The sequence below is a fragment of the Anser cygnoides genome, chromosome 10 (genome assembly GCF_040182565.1).
Source record: "Anser cygnoides isolate HZ-2024a breed goose chromosome 10, Taihu_goose_T2T_genome, whole genome shotgun sequence".
Lineage (NCBI taxonomy): Eukaryota > Metazoa > Chordata > Aves > Anseriformes > Anatidae > Anser > Anser cygnoides.
This window is the reverse complement of record NC_089882.1, coordinates 20,397,318-20,421,441: the sequence shown is the minus strand read 5'-3', so window position 1 is coordinate 20,421,441 and position 24,124 is coordinate 20,397,318. Positions and strand designations below refer to the sequence as shown.

The following is a 24,124-nucleotide window of genomic DNA, read 5'->3' as shown; positions in this document are numbered from 1 at the left end:
AGGAGCAATGAATAATCTGGACAATTGGAGCACCAAAGGAAGTCTGCTTGTTAAGAGCAAACTTCTGGTATTTGATGGCCTAACATCATGTCCCGTGAGAGACATCTTTAACATGAGGCTGTCTTCTGAGAGCAAGCTAATGTACACCTTTGGTGTTAATTCAAATGAAGAAGACTCACTCAGTCACCACTTCCCTTCAGGTACTTGTTTCTGTCTTTCAAACAAACTATCACACATGACTCTTCTGTTTATAAGATAAAATCAGAATGTGTCTTTTAGTGACTAAGATCTTAATTCTGCTTTCTTTGAAGTCAACTGGAATTTTGGCGTTTATTTAAATGACGAATGATCAGATCCGAAAGCGTTTGTACAGCAGCTTTGGAAAAATGCCCGTCTTAATAAAATCAATTAAAACACATTTTTAAGACACAGCCAATCAAAACATTTATTTTCAGACTCATCTCAGTATTCAGCATGTCTCTTCGGTTGAAATGCACCATGATGTTTCTTGGCGGAGGTGATATACCGCTGCAACATGTTCTACAGATTTCATTATACAATATGCTTGTTAATGCAAGTGTTTGAATCAGAAGCTTGTAAAAACTTAGCAGTCCTGGAATACTATTCACATTTTTTTCCTCATCTTCACTAATGGAGTAATATCTTTGATAAATCTGGCACTTCAAGGTCTTAATCCTACTGTCGGAAAAAGGTCATGAACTTACCAAGGTTTTCCCTTTAGAAAAGAATCCTTTTTCAATTTCAGATAAGCTATAATACTTATTTTACAAAAATTAATTGTTGCTTCAGTGAGAAACAAGGACACCCCAAAATTGTTGAGAGTATTATTATTATTACTACTTTCTAAAAGTACTAACTGAAGTGGAAAAAAAGACTTTTTTCCACTGTGGCTTGTCATCACCACGTTCTTATATTTGCAGTACACAACACATTATAATAATTTGCTATTTTCAGTTTTTTTTTTTTAGAATAACAGAGTTAGAAGTTGAGGTGTAATGATATCTGAAGGCTTCCAGGAAGAAGAGAAAAGGCATCAAATATTTCTCTTATACACCCAATTACACGCATTTGCGAAGTGTACAGGTCCAAGAGATCAATTGAACGCAGATACGTAGTGCAATCACTTTACAGTTCCTAGTAGTCTTGTTTGAACATGTTTTCAAAAGACTAATATAAGTTCTGAATTCCTTGTAATCTTATTTATATCTTGCTGGATTATATCTTGCTGGATATGCATGGATTCTCTAGAATTTCAAGTCTTTTGAATGCTAAAAGCACTCTACAAATACCCACTTCCACATCTTGCTGTCTCTGTCACAAGCACAAAGGTCAGCACATATTCTCTACTCTTAGTATTAAAATAACCTGAACATTTCCGTTCCATTATGGCAAGGCTTTTTCTTTGAGAGATGACCCAAATGAGGCTTTGCCTTAAAATGGAAAATTAAAAAAGTTGTCGGACGTGTAAACTGCTCTGAAAAAGAGATGACTTACCATCTCTAAGTTGATGGCTAGGAAGAAATCAGTGAATAATAGTCAATATTCTGAAATGCTGCAGAGATGGCTGTGTTAATAAGAGATAGAAATTGCTAACGAAATAACAACTTTGTGCTTATTCCATTTAAGAACACTTAGTGTTAACAGCCAGTCACACAGCAAGAACAACCAAGTATTCTATGCTGACGTATCAACAATATAGTTATGTTAAAATTTCTGTACAGCTTTTAAATATATTTGTGTCTATTTCTAATTATGCAAAATATATGAATGCTTTAATTGTTTAAATATATAATATAAAAAACATAATACAGATTTGTGGGGAGCAAAAGAACTTCTGGTCTTAATTACCGTATCACAATTAAATTACCTAATGTACATAAGATCTGCAAAGTCTTGGAAACAATAGTGGGTGGTGTTTCCTGGAATAGAGCGATATGTCTTATGACTGGGAAGGAACACACACCACCTCATTTTAAAGTTAAGTCACCCAGTTCAATCCACAGAGTCAGGCAAGAATTAAGAACAGGAAACAGAGGGACTTCTTGTCAGGGTTACTATTCAGAGAATGGAAAACTTAATTTCGTAGCCTGAGGCAAATAGTTAGAAGTAGCTGAAGTCAATTATAATTGTTTCTACAAAATAGTGCATCCATTGCTAGGTTAAGCAAGACCACAAAAAATATATCTAATTGATTTTTACACTGCTTTTAAGATTTATGTATTGCAAGAATGCACAATACTATAGTGTGAAAACATTCTGAACATGAGTTCAGAAAGTTAAAACTCTTCCACCATTTTACTTGGTTAAAGTAAAAGCTACAGTACTGAAATTAGCATATGCGTACATACTGCATTTACATACACAAACTGAATATCAAATACAAGTCCTACAAATAAACTCAAAGCCATTTTAGACACAAAAAAAATATTTGTTAACACATATTACACGTGCTTTTTTTGTTACTGTTTTGTATACAATTAGAAGAACAATGACTTAAACAAGTCTTGTGTGGTTTACTTCCAATTACATCTTTAATCCACTCTCCCAGGTTATCTAGAAAAAGTAATCCAATCTTTATTCTATTTCCAGCAGGCTTAGATAGAATCAATTTTCATTTATTCATCTTGTGAGACTGAGAAAGGGAAACACAAAAAGGTTCCCAAAGCATTCATATATTTAAATTGTTCAACACTGCATTACTTCTTACTGAAGAAAATAATGTTGTACATTAACCACTTAGATAATAAATTGCCACCAACTACCACTGTTAACTCAAAAGTGTACCAACTGAAATCTGCTCTAAAAAGGTGTATTAGAACACACAGCCCACTGTCACAAAATAGCCAGGAGTGTCTAATATAAATTGCTAAAGCTTTTACCTAGCTGTAGACATTAAATTATGAAGTTTTTACAAGCTTCTCAACACCTTAATATTTGTTTTGAAGTATATGACTTCTCTTGAAAATGGCTTGTACGAAAAACTAGTTATGCAGATCACAGTGGAGCTGGTGAAATTACGCAATTACAGACTTCACCAAAATTGCTGCCACTCGGTCGAGATACTCTCCTTAGTTTATCTGACAAATCACAGAAGATGAGTCAGGTTTCAAACTTAACAAGGAAGGCTTGCTTGCTCCTTATTGCTCGTTATGTAAGTCAATAGCAAAACTTTCTTTGGCTTCATGATAAGATTTTCAGCTTTTCAAAACTGGTTTTGTATGTTTATTACTACCCACAGTTTCAACATAGTTTAGACATGTTCAACAGAGTTACGAGCTTCATTACGTCAAGTACAGAAAGTGGCAACAAGCAAAGAAGCTGTCTAAATCCAAGTACTGCCTATCACAGTTACTTTTAAGGAAAAGAGGTTTACACTTGATATTAACTTACAAAAAAATTGCTGACAAGCATGACCAGAAAGGTTATGGTCAGCTCTGCTCCCAGAGATTTAGGCACTGGGCAGTCCTACCACGCCCGAACGTAGGCCCCAACTTGATACATAACATTCTATATTAATGAGTAAATGCAAGAATTATAAAAAAATCTTGGTCACTTCCTAGCAGAAGAAACCACTAGAATTGTGAGCATAAATTACTTCTTCAGAAAGAAGGACAGAGATGGGAACAACACTGTCTAGTAGGATTTATTTTTTTTAATTTGGAACAGCATTTTTTTCCCAAAGCTGTTTGTCTTGACAAAACAGAAACAGAAGCTTCCCTACAGGGAAAATAGTAGTCTCACACCAGAGAAAGCCTTAATAAGTACCAAACTGAAGTCTAACAAAAAGTAGCCTTTTTTTCTTGCGTCTGTATCAACATACTCCACAATTTTGGAAGCAGTATTCACGAACAGTCGCTGTGGATGATAATACTTGTCATCTAATAGCATGTCCTATATTTAAAACCAACGAGTTGGAAAGTTTCTGAGCATGGTTAGTTATGTGCAAAATTCTCTCTCTTGTTCTTACTGCAGCAAAACCATTCACTCTTTCATGCCATCAAGTGTGAATAATCCACAAATTAAAATCAGTGTTCAAATTATTTCTATAAAGATGGTAGTAAGAAATTTCATTAAGCAATACAATCAAGGACCACTTTTATTTTTGCTAACTCAAAAGCATAGCCAAACACATTAAAATTCCTATTATAATTAAGTACTAAACAGGAAAGCTAGTTATGAGATTTAAATGTGGCTTAAACGTTTTGAGTGATCAAAACTTTCAGAAGTGCAGGCTTATTGAAAAACAAGAACTAAGCCCGGTGATAGATTTATGCATGAACTACAACGCTTGTATGCTCTTCTCTAAGAATTATCATCCTTTTGCTTAGATTTATAGAACAAATCGGGTTTGGGAACAACTTTACTGTAACCCCCACACACACCAAGCACGGACAACTAAACCAAGCTGCTCAGGCTTTGCTCAGTCCAATTCTGAACATCTCCAAAGTCTCAACCTCATCCATGGTCCAGTATTTAACCACCCTCATGATAACAAACAGACGAAAAACAACCACCTTTTTCCTCACAAGAAATCAGAATTTCCCATGCTGCAGCTGTCCTGTCACTGTGTGCTTCCAGGAACAAGCCATCTGTTTTCTCCATACACTCCCCTCAGGCGCTTGAGCGGGCAGGAGGATTTCCCCCTCACCTTCCTCTTCACAAGGCTGAACAACTGGCTTGTCTCAACATCTCCTATGCCACATGCTCCTACACTTGAGTTGCTTTGGTGGCCATCAGCCTCTGTGTTGTACTGGGGAGCCTAAACCCAAGCCCAGCGCTCCAGATGAGGCCTCACCTCCTCGCCCTGCTGGCTACACTTCCATCAGCACAACTCAACGCGTGGCTAGCTCTCCTCACCTCAGAGACGTGCTGCTGTTCAAGGAGCTGCTCATCAGTCTTTATTTTCAGGCAGACATTTGAAAGTTAAGAGCAATATTAACAACTAGTAACATGAAAAAGAGATCGAGTAAAGCAGTAAGAATGCCTTTCAGTCAACTGCTGTTTGTCAGGGCCTATTTTTCCAAATGAGGAACAACGTGCAGAGGCGGAGGAGGATGGCTACTGAAGCACTGCAGTGCCTGACGTTACAGCAGGCAGAGCTGCCAAAGTACCAGAGCAGATAAAATTGGCTCTCCTCTCGTCAGTCCCAAACAGCTTCAAGTCTCCTGAGCAATCGATCGGTGTCTGCTGAAATCTAAGATTCTCTCTTGGGGTCTCATTTACTGGAGTGCTGCAAAAATAGTTTGCAAGCAACTGTAAAGGAAACTCATCATTTTAAACCTTCTCCTCAGCCTGTTCTGTCTAATGTCACTGTCCTCACTCTCTAAAGAATTACTCCCACTAGAAAGGAACCAGCTGCAAGCTCTGAGACTTCTTTTGACACGTCAAGAAATGAACCAAGGCTAAAGGCTGATGTTAGCTGTAACATTTCACACCCTTAGTAGATATGTCAGATTGACTACTTTACTACTGTGCAATTAAATATTTTGTGTGTAAACTATCAGTAAGAAATTATTGATTTGGTGTCCCACTGCTTAAATTCACCATTTTGCCTTCCCACATTTGCCAGAATTGCATACTTAGGAAGACAAATTTTGTGTTGCAAGTGCAGTGCCCTGATTAGCTTTGTGGGGTTATTTAAAAAACACACAAACAAAAAACTACCCCAAATATTATGAGAAGTTTTTCTAGAATGGTTCTAGAATAAAGACCTCTCCTGCTTGCATTGCTATTTTAATGTAAAAATCTTGTTGCTTCACCATATTCATTAACTGGCTACTACAGTCAACTATTGCTCTGTAAAATTATAAATGTTTATCGTTAAACGTTATTAGTAGCAGAACTTTTCTTCACCTTCATACAAATGAATCCTGCTTGTAATTAGAGCTGTTTTACAACATGCCCCTTGTTTGCAAGTTAACCTTGATCTTCATTGGAAAGCAGATTTCAATACCTATTCAAAGAAGTGACTTCCCCATAAACAATACCATAATAAACACTATAGTAAATGAAACAATGGACAGGTATAACTTTTTTTTGACTACAAGGAAAAATTCAGTCAAAATAAACAGTTAAGAGCTTGTTTTATTTAGTTAAGACCAAGTCCAAATAAGGAAAGGCACACATTCAATTTAAGATTATTTTCCTGCAAACAGGAAAAACAGTATCTTTAAAGCCAAATTGTATTTGAGTTTTTGCTCCAAATTTTAAAATATGCAACACATTTCATTAGGGAAATTCCTCAAAAGAAACCTTGCACACAGTCAACAACTATCGCATGACTGATAAATATTTTTCTGTTTAAGACAACTAAACCAAAAATAGCATGAAGGTACAAATACTTCCAAAAACCAGCAGTTACTAGGACTTTTCAAAAAAGATTTTACTGCCTTCTTCGTTTTCAAAACACTGCATATAATAGAGCACATGCAACTATATTCTAATTTGCTGGATTTTAGAGAACACCTTACATAACTCAAGGGATTGCGAGTATCTCTACAGCTGTCTGGATGCAAAACAAAAACCACCCCACCAACAAGGAATTCCATCTTTCTTTATACCACTTTCAGAAGGACCATATTGCCTCAGCTACAATTTTGATTCCTAGTTAGTTAGCAAATTAACTAAAAAGTCAAAAACAAAACAGAATCAGCCTTGTTCACATCCTGGCAGTCTAGAAGCACACACCTACAAACAATCTGTGGAAAAGAAAGTGGAGGCGGAGGGAGGCATTGGCTCCACGTTAGCTTGGATGCCTATTCAATACCATTGCTTCTCTGGAAATGCTAGCCAGATACATCTATGACAATTTCTCATAACTTAATTACAAGTCTTGCAAGTAAGTTTACCTTCCAGTTGTATGTCCTAACTTGGTTGATATTTTAAAATTGCTTTCTTATGATGCACCCAGGGAAACAAAGACAAACAAGGGCTACTGTGTTTTGAAGAGCTGGAAGACATTTGTGAAGGCATAAAGACCTGAAATTCAAGCCAAACTCCTCCTCTTTTTTTCTTTTACTCAAATATTTGATGAATAACACCATCAGTACCCAGAAAATGCTAAGCCTCTTGGATCAGCTAATGACTCAGAGGGCAAGATAACCTGCTTCTTTCAGGTATAGTTTATTTGCCTGACATTTCCAAAGACTCACGGTACATTGTTTAAATCATGAGACAACACTCTACAAACATGAAGCCAAATGAGTTCGGCTCAAGTATTAACAATAAAAGCTGCCTTCAAATAATAGCTAGCAAAAAATGTCAGACTCAGCCCTAAATACTAGCACAGTTTAGGAGCTAAGTGCATACAAAAGCCACTGTCCAAATTTGCACTTAGTGTTATTTTTATCCCATAGTTCAAATATCTGAAGATGAGCACTGTAATACACTGGAATGAAATTTGACTGCTGAACTGAGGAAAAAAATAGATTTAGGCTACTTCCAATAGAACTTTTATATTCAGACCTTTTAAATCCCTTCCTTAGCAACAAAATACAACAAAACATAAATACAAAGCTAATTTATTACCTACATCTTCATTGCTTAAGCTTCTTCTTTTCCCTGCTAGTCATCTGAATGTGTCAGAGTCCCGTAAGAAACTGCATTAGTCAGTGGCCTAAAGCTGCAGTGGCAGTACAAGGTCCCATTTGCTGAAGGGACAATTTATTTATTATACCTGTGAAGAAGGGAGCATATGAAACCAGTTACATTTGAGATACGATAACTGCCAAAGGTAAGACAATGCAATTAGGAACTCGGTTTTGTAAAACTTGCATTCCTGTTTATTAAGTTTGGATTTCTCTTATTTTCCCAAGGAAAAGTTACTGAGGTTACCTGGGAAAAGTCTGCTACATAAGTCAGCTTTCAAGAAGGGAATATGTGATCTTCTTTCAAATTCAATTATGTTAATTACAAAGTAATTTATAACCTGAAGATGTTGACTGGCATTGAATAACTTCAAGGAGTTTAAGATCTTAGAGAAGAGCAGTGCATGTGAAAATTCTGATAGATGTTGAGAAATTCCCCATGGGCTTCACTTCTTAAATCAATCCTTCATCTCCAAAAATACACAGTAGTACTGCAAGCATCATACAAATACTTCAGATGTAATCTACTCTAATTCCCTTCCCATTTCAACAGAACAACATCTGGAGCTGTATTTCGTAAAGATATATTTTATAGTATATATATAATAATGATAATGTGTATTTTTTTAAAAAGTTATTAATTAAAATTGTACCTCTTATAATGGCATAGCAACTGTACAGTAACTGCACTAACTGGAACTTGTGACATGAAACAAGAACACCACTAAATACTGTGAAATTCTAATTTAAGCGTTTGAATGTTAATAAAAATACTTAAACTAATTGCAAATAACAGGAATGGAGAAACCCTGTCTGCACTATGGAAAGAACTACAGGAATAAATAAGCATTACAGTTGCAATCATAAATGACCATGCCTAGAAACCTTACTTTACTATAAGTGCATCTCAATAGCAAAGCTTGAATGAACATTCTCCAGACAGCCATAGTCCCTCTTTTGCTAGAGAAGTGAGTTTATGGCAGAAAGTTTTGTGCAAAACACCCTCATAAAAACACATGGTATTTGCATAGGAATGGCTTTAACACGATTTGATTAGCAGCAAGATCCTGTAATGCTAGTATGGAAAAAAAGTCTGCTCTTTGCTAAACTTATGGATTGACATGTATATTTCAGAACTAAAATAAAACAAAATATTGTCTAATTCACTATAGATATTTTGTTACATTATTGTCAGAATACAAGCACCCATGTCAAATCAAGTACAAATGCATTTGTAATCAGGCACAGAAAACAGTGCAAAGATGAAATAGATGGTAACTAAACTCACTGGAAAAAATATATCTCTTTCTGTTGGACTACAGAAAGAAATCAAAAACGACTGCATGCCTAGCTAAGTATAAGCTGTTTCAATTTCAGAAGCTTTCTATTTTGTAACTAGAACTATCGTAGAGGAAATAAAAATCAGCATTCACTTTGTCTTTTCTTCCTTTTATTTTTTTATAATAGGTTCTGCTTTCTTTCTAGCTTCTCAACCCCCCTAATTATCACACAATCTGCTAACATCAGATGTCTAAACTAACATTTGTGTTTTCGTTATCCTGTGAAAGCAGTCAGGCAAATACATGATTAAATATCTTTAACTATACCCTCTAGTTAAAATAGTTTAAAAAGAAGGAATAGTTGATTTAAGCTTTGCAGAAGCATCGCGGTATCCTAGGAAACCACAGCACAGAATCAAGGAACACTGCATGACAGCAACAAATCAGACAAACAGCAAGCAAACAGGATGAAGAGATGCACATTGCAGTCTACTTTTCCAATTTAAATCGCCCTTCAATTATGCCATAATGCATCTACTAATTAGTAAGAACTCAGTTTGGGTACATGCTAGATTAAAATTATTTATAATGCAAAACACCACACAGTCATGGCACAGCAAGTCCTGATGCAGCCTTAATGAAAACTAGTGCAAGAGCAATACAATTGCATCAAAAGCAGTGGCAAACATCATGCTGGTGCTGCTGAACAGTACATTATACCCAGACCTATTATAATATTCACCACCTGAGAATGTGTGTGGGTGTCAAACAAATACTCTGGAGACATTTCTTCTGATTTCATTCGGTTTGTATTCAATATAATAGGAAAAAAAATGAATTTTCAGAGTGTGGGGTCAAATTCTAGTGAGATACAAAAAGATAAAAACTCAATATCCCAGTGAAGATTATATTTATGCTTGTCAATCATACTAGTAACTAGGTAAGACAAAGAAAACATTTTATTCTTCAAATCATAATCTACTGAAGAAATGCTAAGAAGTTTCAAAAGGCAGAAAAGTTTGAATAAACTTAAATAAAAGTGGATGCTGAAGAACAACCAGAATAAATGCACATCATAAGAGCATGACATCCAAGCAAGGCAAATTCAAATGAAAAAATACATCTTGCAGAAAACATACTTCACAATTTAAACCATTTCTTTTGTTTACTTTACTGTCTATAAGTAGTTAGTAAGCAATAATCTATACACAGGAAACAAAAAATGAAAAAAGTGAGCTAAATTTGTGTATAATTCAAGCATTAAAAATTATTAAATATTATAACTGGTTAAACAAACGCGTATTAGGACATAACAGTTACCTTTCAGTGTCTCTATAACATTCAATTACATCTCATGTGAACAATAAATATCAGTAACTGATACAGAATTTAATAACAACAGATACTCAGGGATAAACCAGAGTCGATTAAGAAAGAACTTAAACCAACAAAAACTTATTTTGACTGAGATGACTAGCTGGATTACTTGAAAAAGCATTAATACTTTATTTTTATTTTTGTGTGCAGGTGTGTGTGCAGCTTTCAGGACGCGTAGCTTTGTCACCTCCCTATAAAGTGGAAGCGGTTATGTATGACAAGTATTTGGAAAAATTCAACATAACACTGCAATTTCACTCGTTTCTGATGTTTTCTTCATCTTGCCTCAGGAATTGCTGTTTTCCATTTTACTCATGGTTGTGTCATGTATCAGTTAAAACAAAAAAGAATGTGGAAGCTTTATGAAATGGAGGTTCACTACCTATGCTACGACAGCCTATGTTACAGCAACTGAATCAACACCTACCTGATATAAATGGGACATGCTCGAAGGAAAGCACTCTCACTAAGGGCACTGACAATGTGAACTCAGAGCAATCCACGTTTCACGTAGATGTGTTCTTCAGAGCTGTACTAGCTGAGGTTCCAATCAGAGTCTGTTTTTTTCTTTCCTCTACAACAGGCCTTTGAACACTCTCCCCAGCAAGGAACATCCTTGTCATTCTCTAAGATCTTTCTTTTCTTACAAGGTGTTACTCTAGGGCATGTGCACTGAGAAAAGGTTGTGATATTGGCTTTTAGTCAGCTTGGTTGCATCCTAAGTCTTGTGTTAGACAGACTACAGTCCCACTCTGCCTCGCGCAGAGCAATGCTGAACTAGAACAGGACTCGGCTAACAGACATGCAGCAAAAAGGAGGCAGACATGAGACAGGTGACGCACCCTGGGTCACAGCACAGACCTAACTGTGGCCACATTGCCTACGTGCTTTTCTTCTTGGAAAAAAATAATTCACACGTCTGTCCTCAGCTCCAACACCCCTTAAAAACCCCACTAAGCATGCAGAGCTGGGAAAGAAGAGGGAGGAGGCCTCGCCGCCATTACTGTAAAAACCAAAGGTGCATTCAGGCTCCATTTACGAGAGTTAAAGCAGCCTTGCATGAACCATATTGAACCAAAGCCATGCCAAATATTTACTGAACACAGAAATACCTCTAGCTAGTTTTTCTCCCGTTTCTAAAAGGTAATGTTCTGGTTATTGATGAGGCAGCCACACAAGCAATTTTCTTTCTTCAAAAGGACATCGGTTGTGGGTCATACACGAGCGCTCAGTCACGCTGCATGGAAGCCTGCTGTGGAGCCACACTGCAGTTCCAGCAGACAAACTTTCAATAAGAACCTTGCTGTTCTCTTCCCTAAAAGGGAACTGATAAACATCTGGTCTTTGGAAATTACTTTGTGATGTTTGGATTTTGTACCAGCAAACTACTTTCACACACTGTGGTATATCATCACATGATATTGTACTTTTCCAAGAAAAACCTAGTAAAATGAAAATACTTCATTACCATGAACTCTTGGTTCTTAAAAGTTACATAATTACTGTGCAATCTCTTATAAGATCTTATTTATTTTAACTTTAATTATTCACTTCAATGAAAGGATTATTTCATAAAACAAATCTTTTCATTTAAAAAAAATCTTTTTTTTTCTTCTCTGTATATATTTTGTTTACCACATGCCAAACTGTTATTTCATGTATGTGAAAAGAAAACTGGATTGAATACATATGAAATAAACTATTGGCAAAAGAACTGCATGGGCTTGCCATTGAGAAGATTAGATTCACAAGAAATGCCTTTTACTTTTTCCAAAATAAACAAAATTATTAAACAAAAAAAGTCATAAAAAGAGAATGAAAATATTTGTTTGAAAAAGGATTTTTCAGGTAACTCTAAATTTCAAAGTTATTTAATTATTCTTAAAAGACTTGCACATTTCAATCGTATGTTCACCAGAACACTACGGTTCACCAGACTGAGTAAACTCAGAAAAATATGAATTACTCTTTTTTTTAATTAAAGTTTCATTTGAGAAACTCAAAGACTATATTACGCACTTGTTTAGTAACACTGAAAACTCCTAATTATGCCACCAGCAATTCTGAGTAGACTCTGTAGAACGAACACTTAAAGTCTTCATCTTTCATTAATTTTTATTCAATCTTGCATTGTGCATAGCCTAAATCACAATCTATTTTGGCCAATAAGGAGCACTGTATTTCCTTAATTTGAGAAATCAAGAGATAGAATAGATTAAAAACCAAAGTTCTGATATACTGTATGATTCACTGCAGACTAATACTTAATTTCAAGAGAGGAATTTGTTGCACATACAGTGTTTGCATCTCTTCAGTTGTAAGCTGTGGAATAAAATTGTTTTCAGCCAAATTCATGCTTGTAAATTTTTAAATGAAATTATTTCATTAAGCAGCTTCATCTCAAAAAACTTGCACAGATTCAGGTTCTAGAAGAGTTCTGTAGGTGCAGATTTTCTAACAGGAATCTCGAAGATGGAGCACAAGCAGAGAAGGCATACAACTTTGGGAGAAAATGTAATGTAAAGCTGCTACACAGTTATACTGTTCTGAAGAAATATTTTCTAAAATTGATTCTATTTATCATGTATATTCTTTATCTGTAATGTACCAAGAATCAGATTTAACTATACCGTCGGCTATTTTATGATATTCCTCATCCAAAAGAGTTCAACTACACAGCTTAGGCAAGTTACCATTTCCTTTGACTTCATAACAACCAAAATTAAATGATGCACATATCTATGAAATACTCGCTTTTAAAATCATTTTAAAGCTAGTAATTTTCTCATTTTTTTTCAGATCTTTACAGGTGGAAAAACACTGAAAGTGAGTTTGAACTCCCTGACAAAAGCCACACAAAAGCAGAAACAAAACTTGGATTGGATTCAAGGATCATCCCTGATTGCTCCTTTTCTGCTAGAAATGCACATTCTATTCCAAACCCAAAAGAAAAACAAAAGATGTGAGAAGGTTTATGACAAATTAAAGTGTCCTTTTTTGCCTGTCCTGAACACAGATTTTGGTTCAAAATTAGTTATTATGCAAAAAGTCACACTTCCACAACACAGCACAAAATACAGTCAAATTAAAAAGCTTAAATGTTTTGTTAGCATAAATTGTTGCCTTTCAACTATTTGGTTTCTCCTCTCCCATAGTAGCTCTGAGAAGATCCTAGCAGGTATGAACATGCTCTCTTTTAATTACAGAACTGGATTACTGTTGTAACTGATTCCCAGTTTCAGCAAATTATAATCAAGTACCCATTGTGCATAGCAATCATTTAATGGCCGAAAAACCATAATAAAGAAAGCTTTAATGAAGAAAGCTGGAAACTTGCCAAAATTTTATGGCAGTGCACTCAAAAAGAAAGAGTTATAATCTGTATTTAAGATTAAGAGAACCTTTTAATCCAGATGGCCAGAATTAAACAAGGCAGTGTAGGCAAATTTTGATCAAAAGCTTGTACAACATGAAAGTACTGAAATTCCCCCAGTAAACGACTGCTAATTATATAAGAGGCTGCATGTTCATTTTGTATTGCAAAGAACACTGAGGAAAATACAATATGAACGCGTTGCTTCCTCTGTGATAATTCACTTTCTCCACTAACCTTTTTAATGGCAAGACATTTATTCGCTGCCATTTATTTGAGGCAGTTCCATAACAAAATTTTAATGGAGTTTGCAAAATGAATTACAAATTATTTCAGATTAGTATACACGTACTTTTAAGATACAGCTGAGTAAACTAAAGCTGCCGCAACAGCAACTTGAAAAGGCTTAAACCTAGTTTCAATATTGTATTATTAATACTGATGACATCCAAGTTTCAATTTGGTCTCCTCTCCCTTAATTCACTGGAACTGCTGACGCACTATTTAGTAACGTTAGCTTTCCCCAATTCATGTCCCAGTCAGAAGAAAGGACACGAGATTTCCTCTTTTGCATACACCCCACTATAAAGGGACCGTTCATCCCTGCAGACGTGTCGCTGGATGGGGCGAATGGGACTGCCATCCCTACGGCTGCTGGGAGCCTTTCCTCCTGAGCCGGACAGCATCATCCGGGATCAAGAGAATTCATATCCAGAAACTGCAGAGTATTTCTAAATCCCTAAAACTAAAATTATCCTTCAGCAACTAAGAAGTAAACATATTGCTTTTTATACAGCAATATAGAAGTAATAGATTGTTTTTTAATGGCCTTCTTTCTGCTTCCACTGGTTACATCCAAACACCAGAGTGCAGAAGTAAACATGGAAGATTTTTCAGCTCCTCTATAATAAAAATCCATACCTTCTGCAAAGGCTTTTTATGTTGTTGAAAGAAAACCTCTAGGATATTTGTTAATGAACCAGAAATGAGAGAATTCAATAAATCCTGAAGTTACACAAACCCACCAACTCTTACCCACTCAAAATACCCAAACGAGAACCCAGTTTGTACACCTACTTATTCTAGAGCTTACACTCGCTTCTTTGATGTTTTTGCTGAGGCCAAGCCAGTGCTGAACCGTGATATAAATCACTTCGTCATAGTTATGAGTCAAGAAAACTGATTCAGTCCAAACAGTGAGGACGCCCCTGTGAGGAGCTATGTAACAGAGACACTGCAAATCCCAATGTCTACAGAGCAGCACTGCTTCGTAGCATCTTGCTCCCTTCCTGAGCCCTGTGAACATCCACCAGCAGACCGTGATCTGTCACCTCTGCATGCTGATGCTATCCCTGTGCTGCTCTGGAAAACCGCAAAGCGATCTGCTTTTTGACAGAGTGACTTTTTGCATTTGCTTAATTAAGGTGGTTTTAGCTGGAAGGAGATCACTGTATCTTTGATTTGTATTTTTTCATTTTATGATTTTCTGACAGAAGTAACCTTTGAAAGTCTGCCAGGCTCTCTTAAATGAAAAAGAACCTGTAAAATCAGATCAGCCTAAGTCTCTGTATTGATCTCCACAGTTACTCTTTATACTTCTGCTATTCATGTGCAAATACAACAGAAGGCTTTAGTTATCTCTGCTAACTCATCTCCTGTTCCCACTTACAGAACAGGGTCCGCTTGCACACCCCGGGCAGCACAGCACTGCAACTTTTCTGCAGTTCCCAATTCTACTTAACAGATTAAAGGAGCTGAGAACATGACGACACACAGGTTTGACAGAAGAGTGGAAACTAAGGCTGAAGTGTCTGTCTGAAACCCCAGGCAACAGGTTCATACTGGCTGCATAACATTTTTCCATTTCTAAGTGTTGTAATTTCCCCTGTGAGCTCACTCGGGGATAGCTTAACATTATTGACACAAATCAAAATCAGAAAAAATATTGCAGCAGCTGAACATGATCTGAATTAAAATTGTACTTGTGGTGATAACAGGATCTCTTGGATTGTTTGCAGATTGTGCAGTAGAAAGCAAATCTTGTCCAAAAGCAACAGCGAGAACTTTTATAGGCATGCGACTCTGACTGCTATCCCTTGGGCAATGAACAACCGAATGATGTTAATTTCCCCTTCCCCCAAATTTTTAAAATTAAACTTTTCTGCAACTATCAACAATATCAGGGTTTCTACTGCACCAAGACATGTTGCTGTCACACCAATGGTGCACTGGTTAATTGTGCCAGTAAAATATGAACCGCTACTTGCAGTACCTTACACAGAGGGCTGCAAAAGCCAATACCAACACTACTACTATTATGGCCAACTATCAGCTACAGCAACCCTTTTAACCCAGAAAAGAAGCAAGGAAAAAAAAAAATCACATGTGAAATTTATTATTAATGAAAAATACAGAAGGAAAACTAATTGAGGAAAAAAAGATCTAAGTAGCTAAAACAACTGCAAAATAATGAAATAAAAATGTAGAAAGAGAACAGCTGGCCTGTGTAACTGAACTATTCTGGCTCTTCTTCCAGAACCTGTGGAAATCCATGAACCAATACCATGCCTGGTCCTGTATCTGCAGCTGCTGATGGAACAGCATTTAGTCATGGTCCAATGCTCTGCTCTCAACTAAGAGAATTCTTATTACAATTAAATTAAACATTACAAAATGCCATGCTGAAATAAACATCGGAGAGCAAATTAATGTAAAATACACATTAAAACGTCGCCCCAAATCATTGTATTGTTTATTTGTGGAATGCTTGCAATTGTTTTTTAAGGGAGTCATAAAAATTCCTCACTCACCAGGACTCCATTCATGAGGGCAGTGAATTTCCAGAGGACCTGATTTTTTATACAACTCAAGAGAAATATTTTTGGATACAAATTAAAAAAAAAAAAGTTTTAAAACTAATAGTTTTATTCCTTAAACTGAGCAGAAACTTGCCTGAAACATAAACAATGAAAACTGAAAAAAAATAAAGACCACAAGTCTTGTAACCTAAATACAATACCCATTGTCTGGACTTCCTTATTTCCATGAAGAACATCTGATTTTCATTTTGGATTAGAACATTCAGCTAAAATTACTAATATAGTGGGATTCAATTTAATTTAATTGCAAAATTTCAAGGAGAACAACTTTAGCTATGATCTGATCACTGTTCCATAACCGAATTCACATTCTAACTCTGGAAACAGCAATTCTAATCTAATGTTGAATCCTCGCTGAACAAAGTTTTGATGATCTCAGAGTGAACAGTAGTTCTCGTCAGAAAAAACAGCACATAAAACTCGGATCAACTGGCAGCTTTTGTCACTGCTTAGCCAGGGAAAATTTGGCTAGCAGCTCGCTATCTTTGTAATTCCAAGAACTTCCAGTATTTTTCTGTGAAGAGATACTCACGTGCCAGAGATAAAAGCGAGACTTAATACAGGCTCAAGTCAATGGTGAGAACAACACTGTCAAACTTCTCGCTGTTATTTCACTTACTTGGCTATTCTGCTCAGCGTGTAACAATGTACAGGGATCTGGGCTGAACACGTGAAAGGGCCATAACAGGGGGGCTCCTCCCGCCCGACTGCATGCATGGGGGTGAAAACATATATATATATATGCGAATTGTTCAGAAAAACAACATGCTTGGGCTCTTAGAAGAACAAAACCTAAGAGACTGACAACAGTTTTAATAAAAAAAGACTGCCTAACTGCAATACAACAGATTCAGTCCGGGTTTTTCATGTGCCTCACTCTTTTCACAGAACTGTGGTGAAATGATATCATTATTTAGGAGAGAAAGACAAAATAGTAAAAAAAGAAACCTGCAATAAAAAGTATAGACAGCCTGAACAGAGAAGCCTGACAGAAAATGTATGAGCCAGAAACAGAGGGACTGACTCACGTTGGAACTCAGTCCTAGACCATATGTGAGGGCAGACACAGCTATTTTGGACAATGCAAACATAACATTTAAAGGAAAACACAGAGGTTGCTCTGTATCTAAGGCAGTACGTTGTTATATGCATAGCCTGCCTTTTCCTTTAGGAACCCATGAAGTTACATTAGATCAAACACAAGTCTTAGGCTGGGAGAAGCAAGATAAGGCAGAAAGAAAAAAGGAGTGTGGGGGGGGAAGCCTTTTCTCGATCAACATTAGTGTATAAAATGTAACTTTTGATTTTAAATTGTCGATTTTATAAACTAACAGGACTTAGCAACAGATGAATATTAGAATAATACTCTAGGCAGAAGCCGTCCCAAAGGTGAGGAAGGTTGCTGACGAGGGGAAAGGAGCTGAAAGAGTATTTCCCCTGGGTGACTGCTGAATTATGCCTGGTACTTAACAGTCAGGAAAAACAGGTACTTGCAATTTCTGATTGCTCAATGAGAATACAACTATTGGAAGATGCATGTTTGTACAAGAATGGGAAATCAACTTGTGTTTCAGACTACTAAATTGACTTTATAGGTTCAAGAAAAAGCAAAAGTATAAACACTGAGGCAAGGCAATTTTCTTGTGAATCCAGAAAGCAGCATACCTGGCATCTCAAACACCCAGTAAATGAAGAAAACAAATGAAATACCAACACAGTACTTGATCCTAATCTTAAGTCTTGGCCTATGTAAAGACAAAGAATAAATATTTAAATATAAAACAAAATAAATTTAAATATAAACCAGTAAACAGCTTCACAGTAACTACTAACCTAATTCATTGAAGTTGTCGAGTAGTTGTTGAAAATCGAAGTGTTTGTGATCATAAACAGAATAAATACCACATTACCCATATTAATGTGAAAGAAGAAAACACGGAAGAAAAATTCTGATTTCTTTTTAACATGACAAGGAAAATAGCTCAGGAAAATAGCAAAGAAAGCCATTTTTGAACAAAATTTTTGTATGGCATTCTGATAGAAAATCGAGTTCCCTATTAAAAAGTAAATTGTTTAGAAGCATTGCTGTGCCAACTTATCGGTTATTACAATAACAAAATAATACAAATATAATAGGAATCTAGAACTGTTTTTTTTTTCAGGGAGTTTACCACTGAATACATAAAGCAGTTTTGTAAACCTGGAAGTTGAAAAGATTAACATTTTAAATTCAAATCATGCTGGTGACCACTTAAAATAAAACATACAGATGACGCAAAGCAGAAATCCAAAGCTAATGCTGAGGGGAGTGAATCAAACAGAGAAATCAATCTATGACAGGACATGAGAAAAAAAGTGTTGTGATATAGTTAAACACATAGTTAACAACAGATGGGATTGAAGTAAGTCAATGAGAAAGCATAATTTCATCACTGAAATGAAAGTGATGATACATCTTGAAAAACTAAAGCAATACTGAGAAAATTAAAAAAATAACCAGAGTGGAAGGTTTAAACAAAACTATATTGGAATAGGACTTTGGCACTTTATAGTAAACTGGAAAAACACAATAGAAGGATGAGACACTTTGAATACTTAAAAGAAAACACTTGTGGCCCATGAATGAAATAGTTCCATCTCCTAACAACAACAAAATTGTCACAGTAAAAGGGAAACCAGGAAAGTATTTAAGAAAAAAATAATAATAATAGTGGTTTGCATAGTAACAACATCTGTGACTATGTCAATATAAGCACAAGGGAGAGAAAAAGAGCTTAGTCCAAACAGTTTTAAAAATACCTTTGGGTGGGATACACTGAGAAAAATTAGCTGAAAGCTTGCAAGACATGATAAATTCCAGCTGTTGTTCTTTGTGGACTAACAGATTTTTTCTGCTTGCCACTAACATATAACATTGGCAGGAGACCATTTCTGTTCTTCCCTGTCCTCCATCTCCAAAAACATACAGAGAAAATACACTGTCCTTAAGGTTTTGACTCCATGATGCCTTGTATAGCGTGAAGCAAGAAATGAGAAGTTAATATATTCAATGCAATTTGGAACGTAGGTTTTGCAAGTCAGCATGCAAAATCCCAGATCAGCAAATGTTCCCCACATGGCTGCCTCTGCAGACACTGCTCCCTAAGCGTTAAGGCATACGAACTTCCACCAAGACCAGCACTCAGGGCTAGCCAGGTGGATTGGCTGGTTTGTTTGGAGCAGTGCTCGTGCAGTTCAGGATGATCCTGCTCTGTGCTCCTCTACCTGCTGACATTTACTGTCACTGCAAATACACACAACGCACCGGTGCGTCTCAAACACATTGCACCACAGAGTGTAGCAGACTTTTCAAAACAGTTGCATGGGCAGACTGTGACCAAGAGCACACCATCTTCTCATTATATAAAACAAACAAAGAAACAAACAAAAACCTTACCAAAAATCCCCCAACAACTCACAAATAGGATACCATTACCAGGAGTCAATACATCACTTTCAAACACTCTGGCATATATTAAACATGGCACCTGAAAAAACTACACAATATTTATTTATCTGGATTCCTTTTTACTCTCTCTCTTTGCTCTGTCTATCCAGGGATTCGCTCCGCTGCTACAAAACCTAACATTTCCAAAGGAACAAAAGACGACATGTACAAAAAACTGTAGGCTTGGTTCGGCAGGGGAATGTTTTAATAATGCTGAGAGATTAATTTAGTAATCAGACACTATCTGAAGAAACAAACAAAAAAACCCACCTGATCAAGGAATAGTTACATGAGAAATCTGTTCTGACTTTTGATGTAGCTTTGTCCTAAATGCAAATTTGAAAAGCCCAGGAAAGAACTTCTCCAGTTTGCTGAAATCCAATCTTCTACTGGATTTCATCCAGGTCTATACCTCAAAGGCAAAAGGGACTTAGTCATAGTTTTACAGAAGTGAATTCCTGAGTCACATTACAGAGCAAATGGAACTGAAAAACAATTTCTGCCATTAAATATCTTCCTTTTATAGTCTTGCCTGTAAGAAACAAATGCAGTAAGTCTATTTCAGAGTTGGAAAGCCTTTCATCATTGGTTACTGCTTGTTTCTCATTCAGATTTACTAACACTGACATTAATACATGCCACGCCAATTCTGCATCATGGTAACAAGAGCAAATGATGACTGCTCTACTAAATTTAACATCAGAATAAATAATTTGTAATTAACCAGATGTTAATAAACCAGATCGTTTTGAAACATCTCTGCAGTACTGCAGACTTCGTACAGTGGAATGGGATGCAGCTGTCTGCAACAAGTTACTGTATGTCACACTAGTCTCTGGGCTGGGTTAATGAAGCTATTTTAAAATACAGCCAATTTTGTATAGCTGAGATTAATGGAGCAATCAAACTGACATGATATGCATTCACTGAGCTCTTACTTCACACAAAACGGGGACCTCGTGGCAACCCAGCACACAGCAGTGCCGTGAGGAATTTACATTTCATTGTCCCTTCTAATTATGCTAACACTTCTAATTATGCTAACTAAATTTTGGAGATGCTGCAGAAAAAAGCCAAAATTAAGTCCTTTGTTTCAAAAGCCACATTTTCCCACTTCCTCTTTGCCTGAGGCTTGCAAACCCTGTTCTCTGTCCCTCTTAATCTCCAAACATTTACAACTAACTCACTCAGCCCACCTAGTCTTTCAGCAAGCCCCAGACCCCTTTCACACTGCAAGAGCTGTCAACCCCTTTTTCTGTCCCCAGGACAGCACAGCTTAGATTTTCAGTGGTCCTCAATCCTGGTCCCGCTCAGACACACGCAGCCAGCACACTGACATCACCCCTCACGTCCTCGTGCGTTCTCTTCACCCCTCTGCAGACGATGACTGCTCTCGCCAGCTTTTCCCACCAAGACCCAGACCACAGACACCTCCGCCAGGAGGTCACCGAACCGTTTCTTCTCTCACATGCCCTACAATAAGTCAGTTCAGGCGCATTCTTAAATTGATGCGTTGCTCATGTCAATTCTCAAGCACATCAGAGAACCACAGAATCATTTAGGATGGAAAAGACCTTTAAGGTTACCTAGTCCAACCATCCACCTAACACTACCATGCCCCAGCACCAAACCACATCCCTTAGTGCCACCTCCACATGTCTCTGCAATACCTCCAGGGCTGGGGACTCCAGCACTGCCCTGGGCAGCCCATTGCTGGGCCTCACAGCCCCTTCTGTGAAGAAATTGTTCCCGATACCCTGTCTAAACCTCCCCTGGCACAACTTGGCACTGTTTCCTCGTGTCTTACCAGATGCAGCGTCACTCCTGTTACTAAGAATATTGCTTTCATTTGTCTGTGCAAATGCTGAATGTATTACTTTCTGTAAATATCTAGCAATTTTGAGGCTTAAAGAACACTACAGTAAAATTCATCATCTGCTCAGCATCAGCTAAAGGCTGTCAAACCTGCTGATTCATTTCATCAGCATTTATTGTGCTTCATTAATTCTAAATCTAAACATTTTCAACAAAATAATGAAGTTATATATAACACAAAGCAGCAGCACTTATAAATCCTTCAAGCCTTTGGCAACTTCTTTAATCCAGAGTAATCATGTTTCCTTCTATAACAAGTCTTGTGATATCTGTAATAGCATCTCGCTGCAGTAACAACAGTATTAATGTTATAGCTCTCTTGCATGCCTGAAGTATTAATCAGATCCCATACTTAAATATGAAGTTAGAGTAGTCTTGATACTCTTTTTGAAACAGATACACTGAGCCCCACAGGAAATTAAGAAAAAAACATAAGTACAATGAAGATCTAGACTGTCAAGTTGTTTTCGATACTAGAATAAAAGATTGCAATTTTCTGAGTACTGTTTTAATCTCTTAACGCATCCCTTCAAATTAAAATTATATTTGTAAATAGGCAGTCTGTTCTGTACCCGATTTTCTCTGCCACATAAGTTGTTTGCTTTGCTTTTGCACAGAAGAGAGCAAAGCAAAATCTCAAAATCAGAACAAAGGATAGCAGATTTTATGCTAGAGCTGGTGAACATCACTCTCCTTTGAAAGCAAAACATTCAGCATTCACAATATTCATTCTATTTATAAATTTCTTGATGAAAACAAACTTTCCTCTTTCATAAGTAAGCTTAAAATCCTTGTAATTTTTCCAAACACAATAACCTTTCTCCAGTATTGTCCTAAGAACTGATGTAACAGCTTCCACCAGCTATTACTTATAAGATAAAGACGTGCAACATTATTAAAGTAACTTTTTTAATGACCATCCTTGTTTGAGTTACCTTTCTTAATGGAAAAATGACGTTTGTGACCTTTATGCCTCCATTTAAATAAAAAACCAGCTAGTATTACCTCATTTCCCACTCAAAATCCCTCATAATCATCTCTAATTTCCACTGTATAAAAAGAAAAGTCACTGTCAGCTCCTTGAACCTCATCAACACCTTTCAGCTATAACCAAGATTTTATTGTTACTTTAGCAAGAATGAAGAATGAGTAATTAAAAAGTAATCTACAAGCATGAATTTACGTATTAAGCCCATATTAACCAATATTGAATTACATACTAAATGGATTAAACAACTTGATCCAATTTCTAACCTCTTGATTAAATCCAGAGAAAAGAAATATCAAAAACGTAGCCCCAACCAACCCAACAAAACCAACCCCAACCCAACAAAACCCAAAGCAAGAAAAGCAATGTTTAAAGGATTTCATTACCCCTCTAAAAAGGGTGAGCTTGCGTTTCACAGTTTGGACTCACTCCAAAGGCTGTCCCCAGATAATCCACCCCTTTCTTCCAGCAACCGAAGGCAGCTGGAGAAGTTGATGACCATAGCAATATCCATGCATGCTGCTGTCATGAGTGCATGCCAGCGCAGTTGGACAAACTTAGTGAGTCTATATAATTCGGTATAGAATTCTCCCATAGGGCATGACAGTTACACTGTGCCATCAGAGAAATTTGAAGTATTACAAAAGCAACTAGAAAGCCTACAACCACGGCTGTTCTTTAGAATACTGCCACGACTGCCTATCATGCTGAAGTTAAAATAGACTGCTCAGCAGACACTCACATATGAAAGCTACAACAGATGCTTTTTAATTCTTTACCTGAATGAACTTTCATCATTTACCTTCCATATTTCTTTTTAGTATTTCTTATAGCGAGCAAAAGTCATGCAATGAGGGTTCTTTTGGAGGCTGGAAATAACATCTTATTTTACATTTTCCCCTTCTTTGTCCACTATCCTTTTTTAATGTTACTGAGAATTAAAATGAAGCCTCTATGTAATGAGTGTCATCTTCTGAAAACAAATACAAGATTTACAATAAGAAAAAATTGTTACATATAAAGTTATTTGCCTGCGAAGAAATAGAGAAAACTAATTTCAGTGATTGATATACTCTACCATCCAACTCTGTTCTTTCAAAATGCAAGTACAGTAATCATAGGTACAACATAATATTACCACTAGCTTGGCATGCACCATGTATAGCATGAGGCAGATCCAGAGATCGGTAGGTATAAATCACTCACCCAGGAAGAAAAAAGGCTACACAGTTGCCAACTAAGACAATTAATATGAAAG

General features: G+C 36.6%; 1 protein-coding gene across 14 annotated transcripts in view; it reads right to left on the bottom strand.

The window, feature by feature from the left end:
* Positions 1-24,124, bottom strand: part of ATG7 (autophagy related 7) — a 127,880-nt gene that overhangs the window by 47,275 nt on the left and 56,481 nt on the right. The window contains exon 19 of one of the 14 annotated variants that reach the window (XM_067003284.1): positions 7,549-7,696. The exons of 12 other annotated variants lie outside the window; for them this stretch is intronic. In XM_067003284.1, the coding sequence (XP_066859385.1) occupies positions 7,691-7,696 (6 nt within the window). In that variant the 3' untranslated portion in view covers positions 7,549-7,690. The remainder of the gene's footprint in view (positions 1-7,548; positions 7,697-24,124) is intronic. One more of the 14 variants, XM_067003285.1, reaches the window with a different exon arrangement.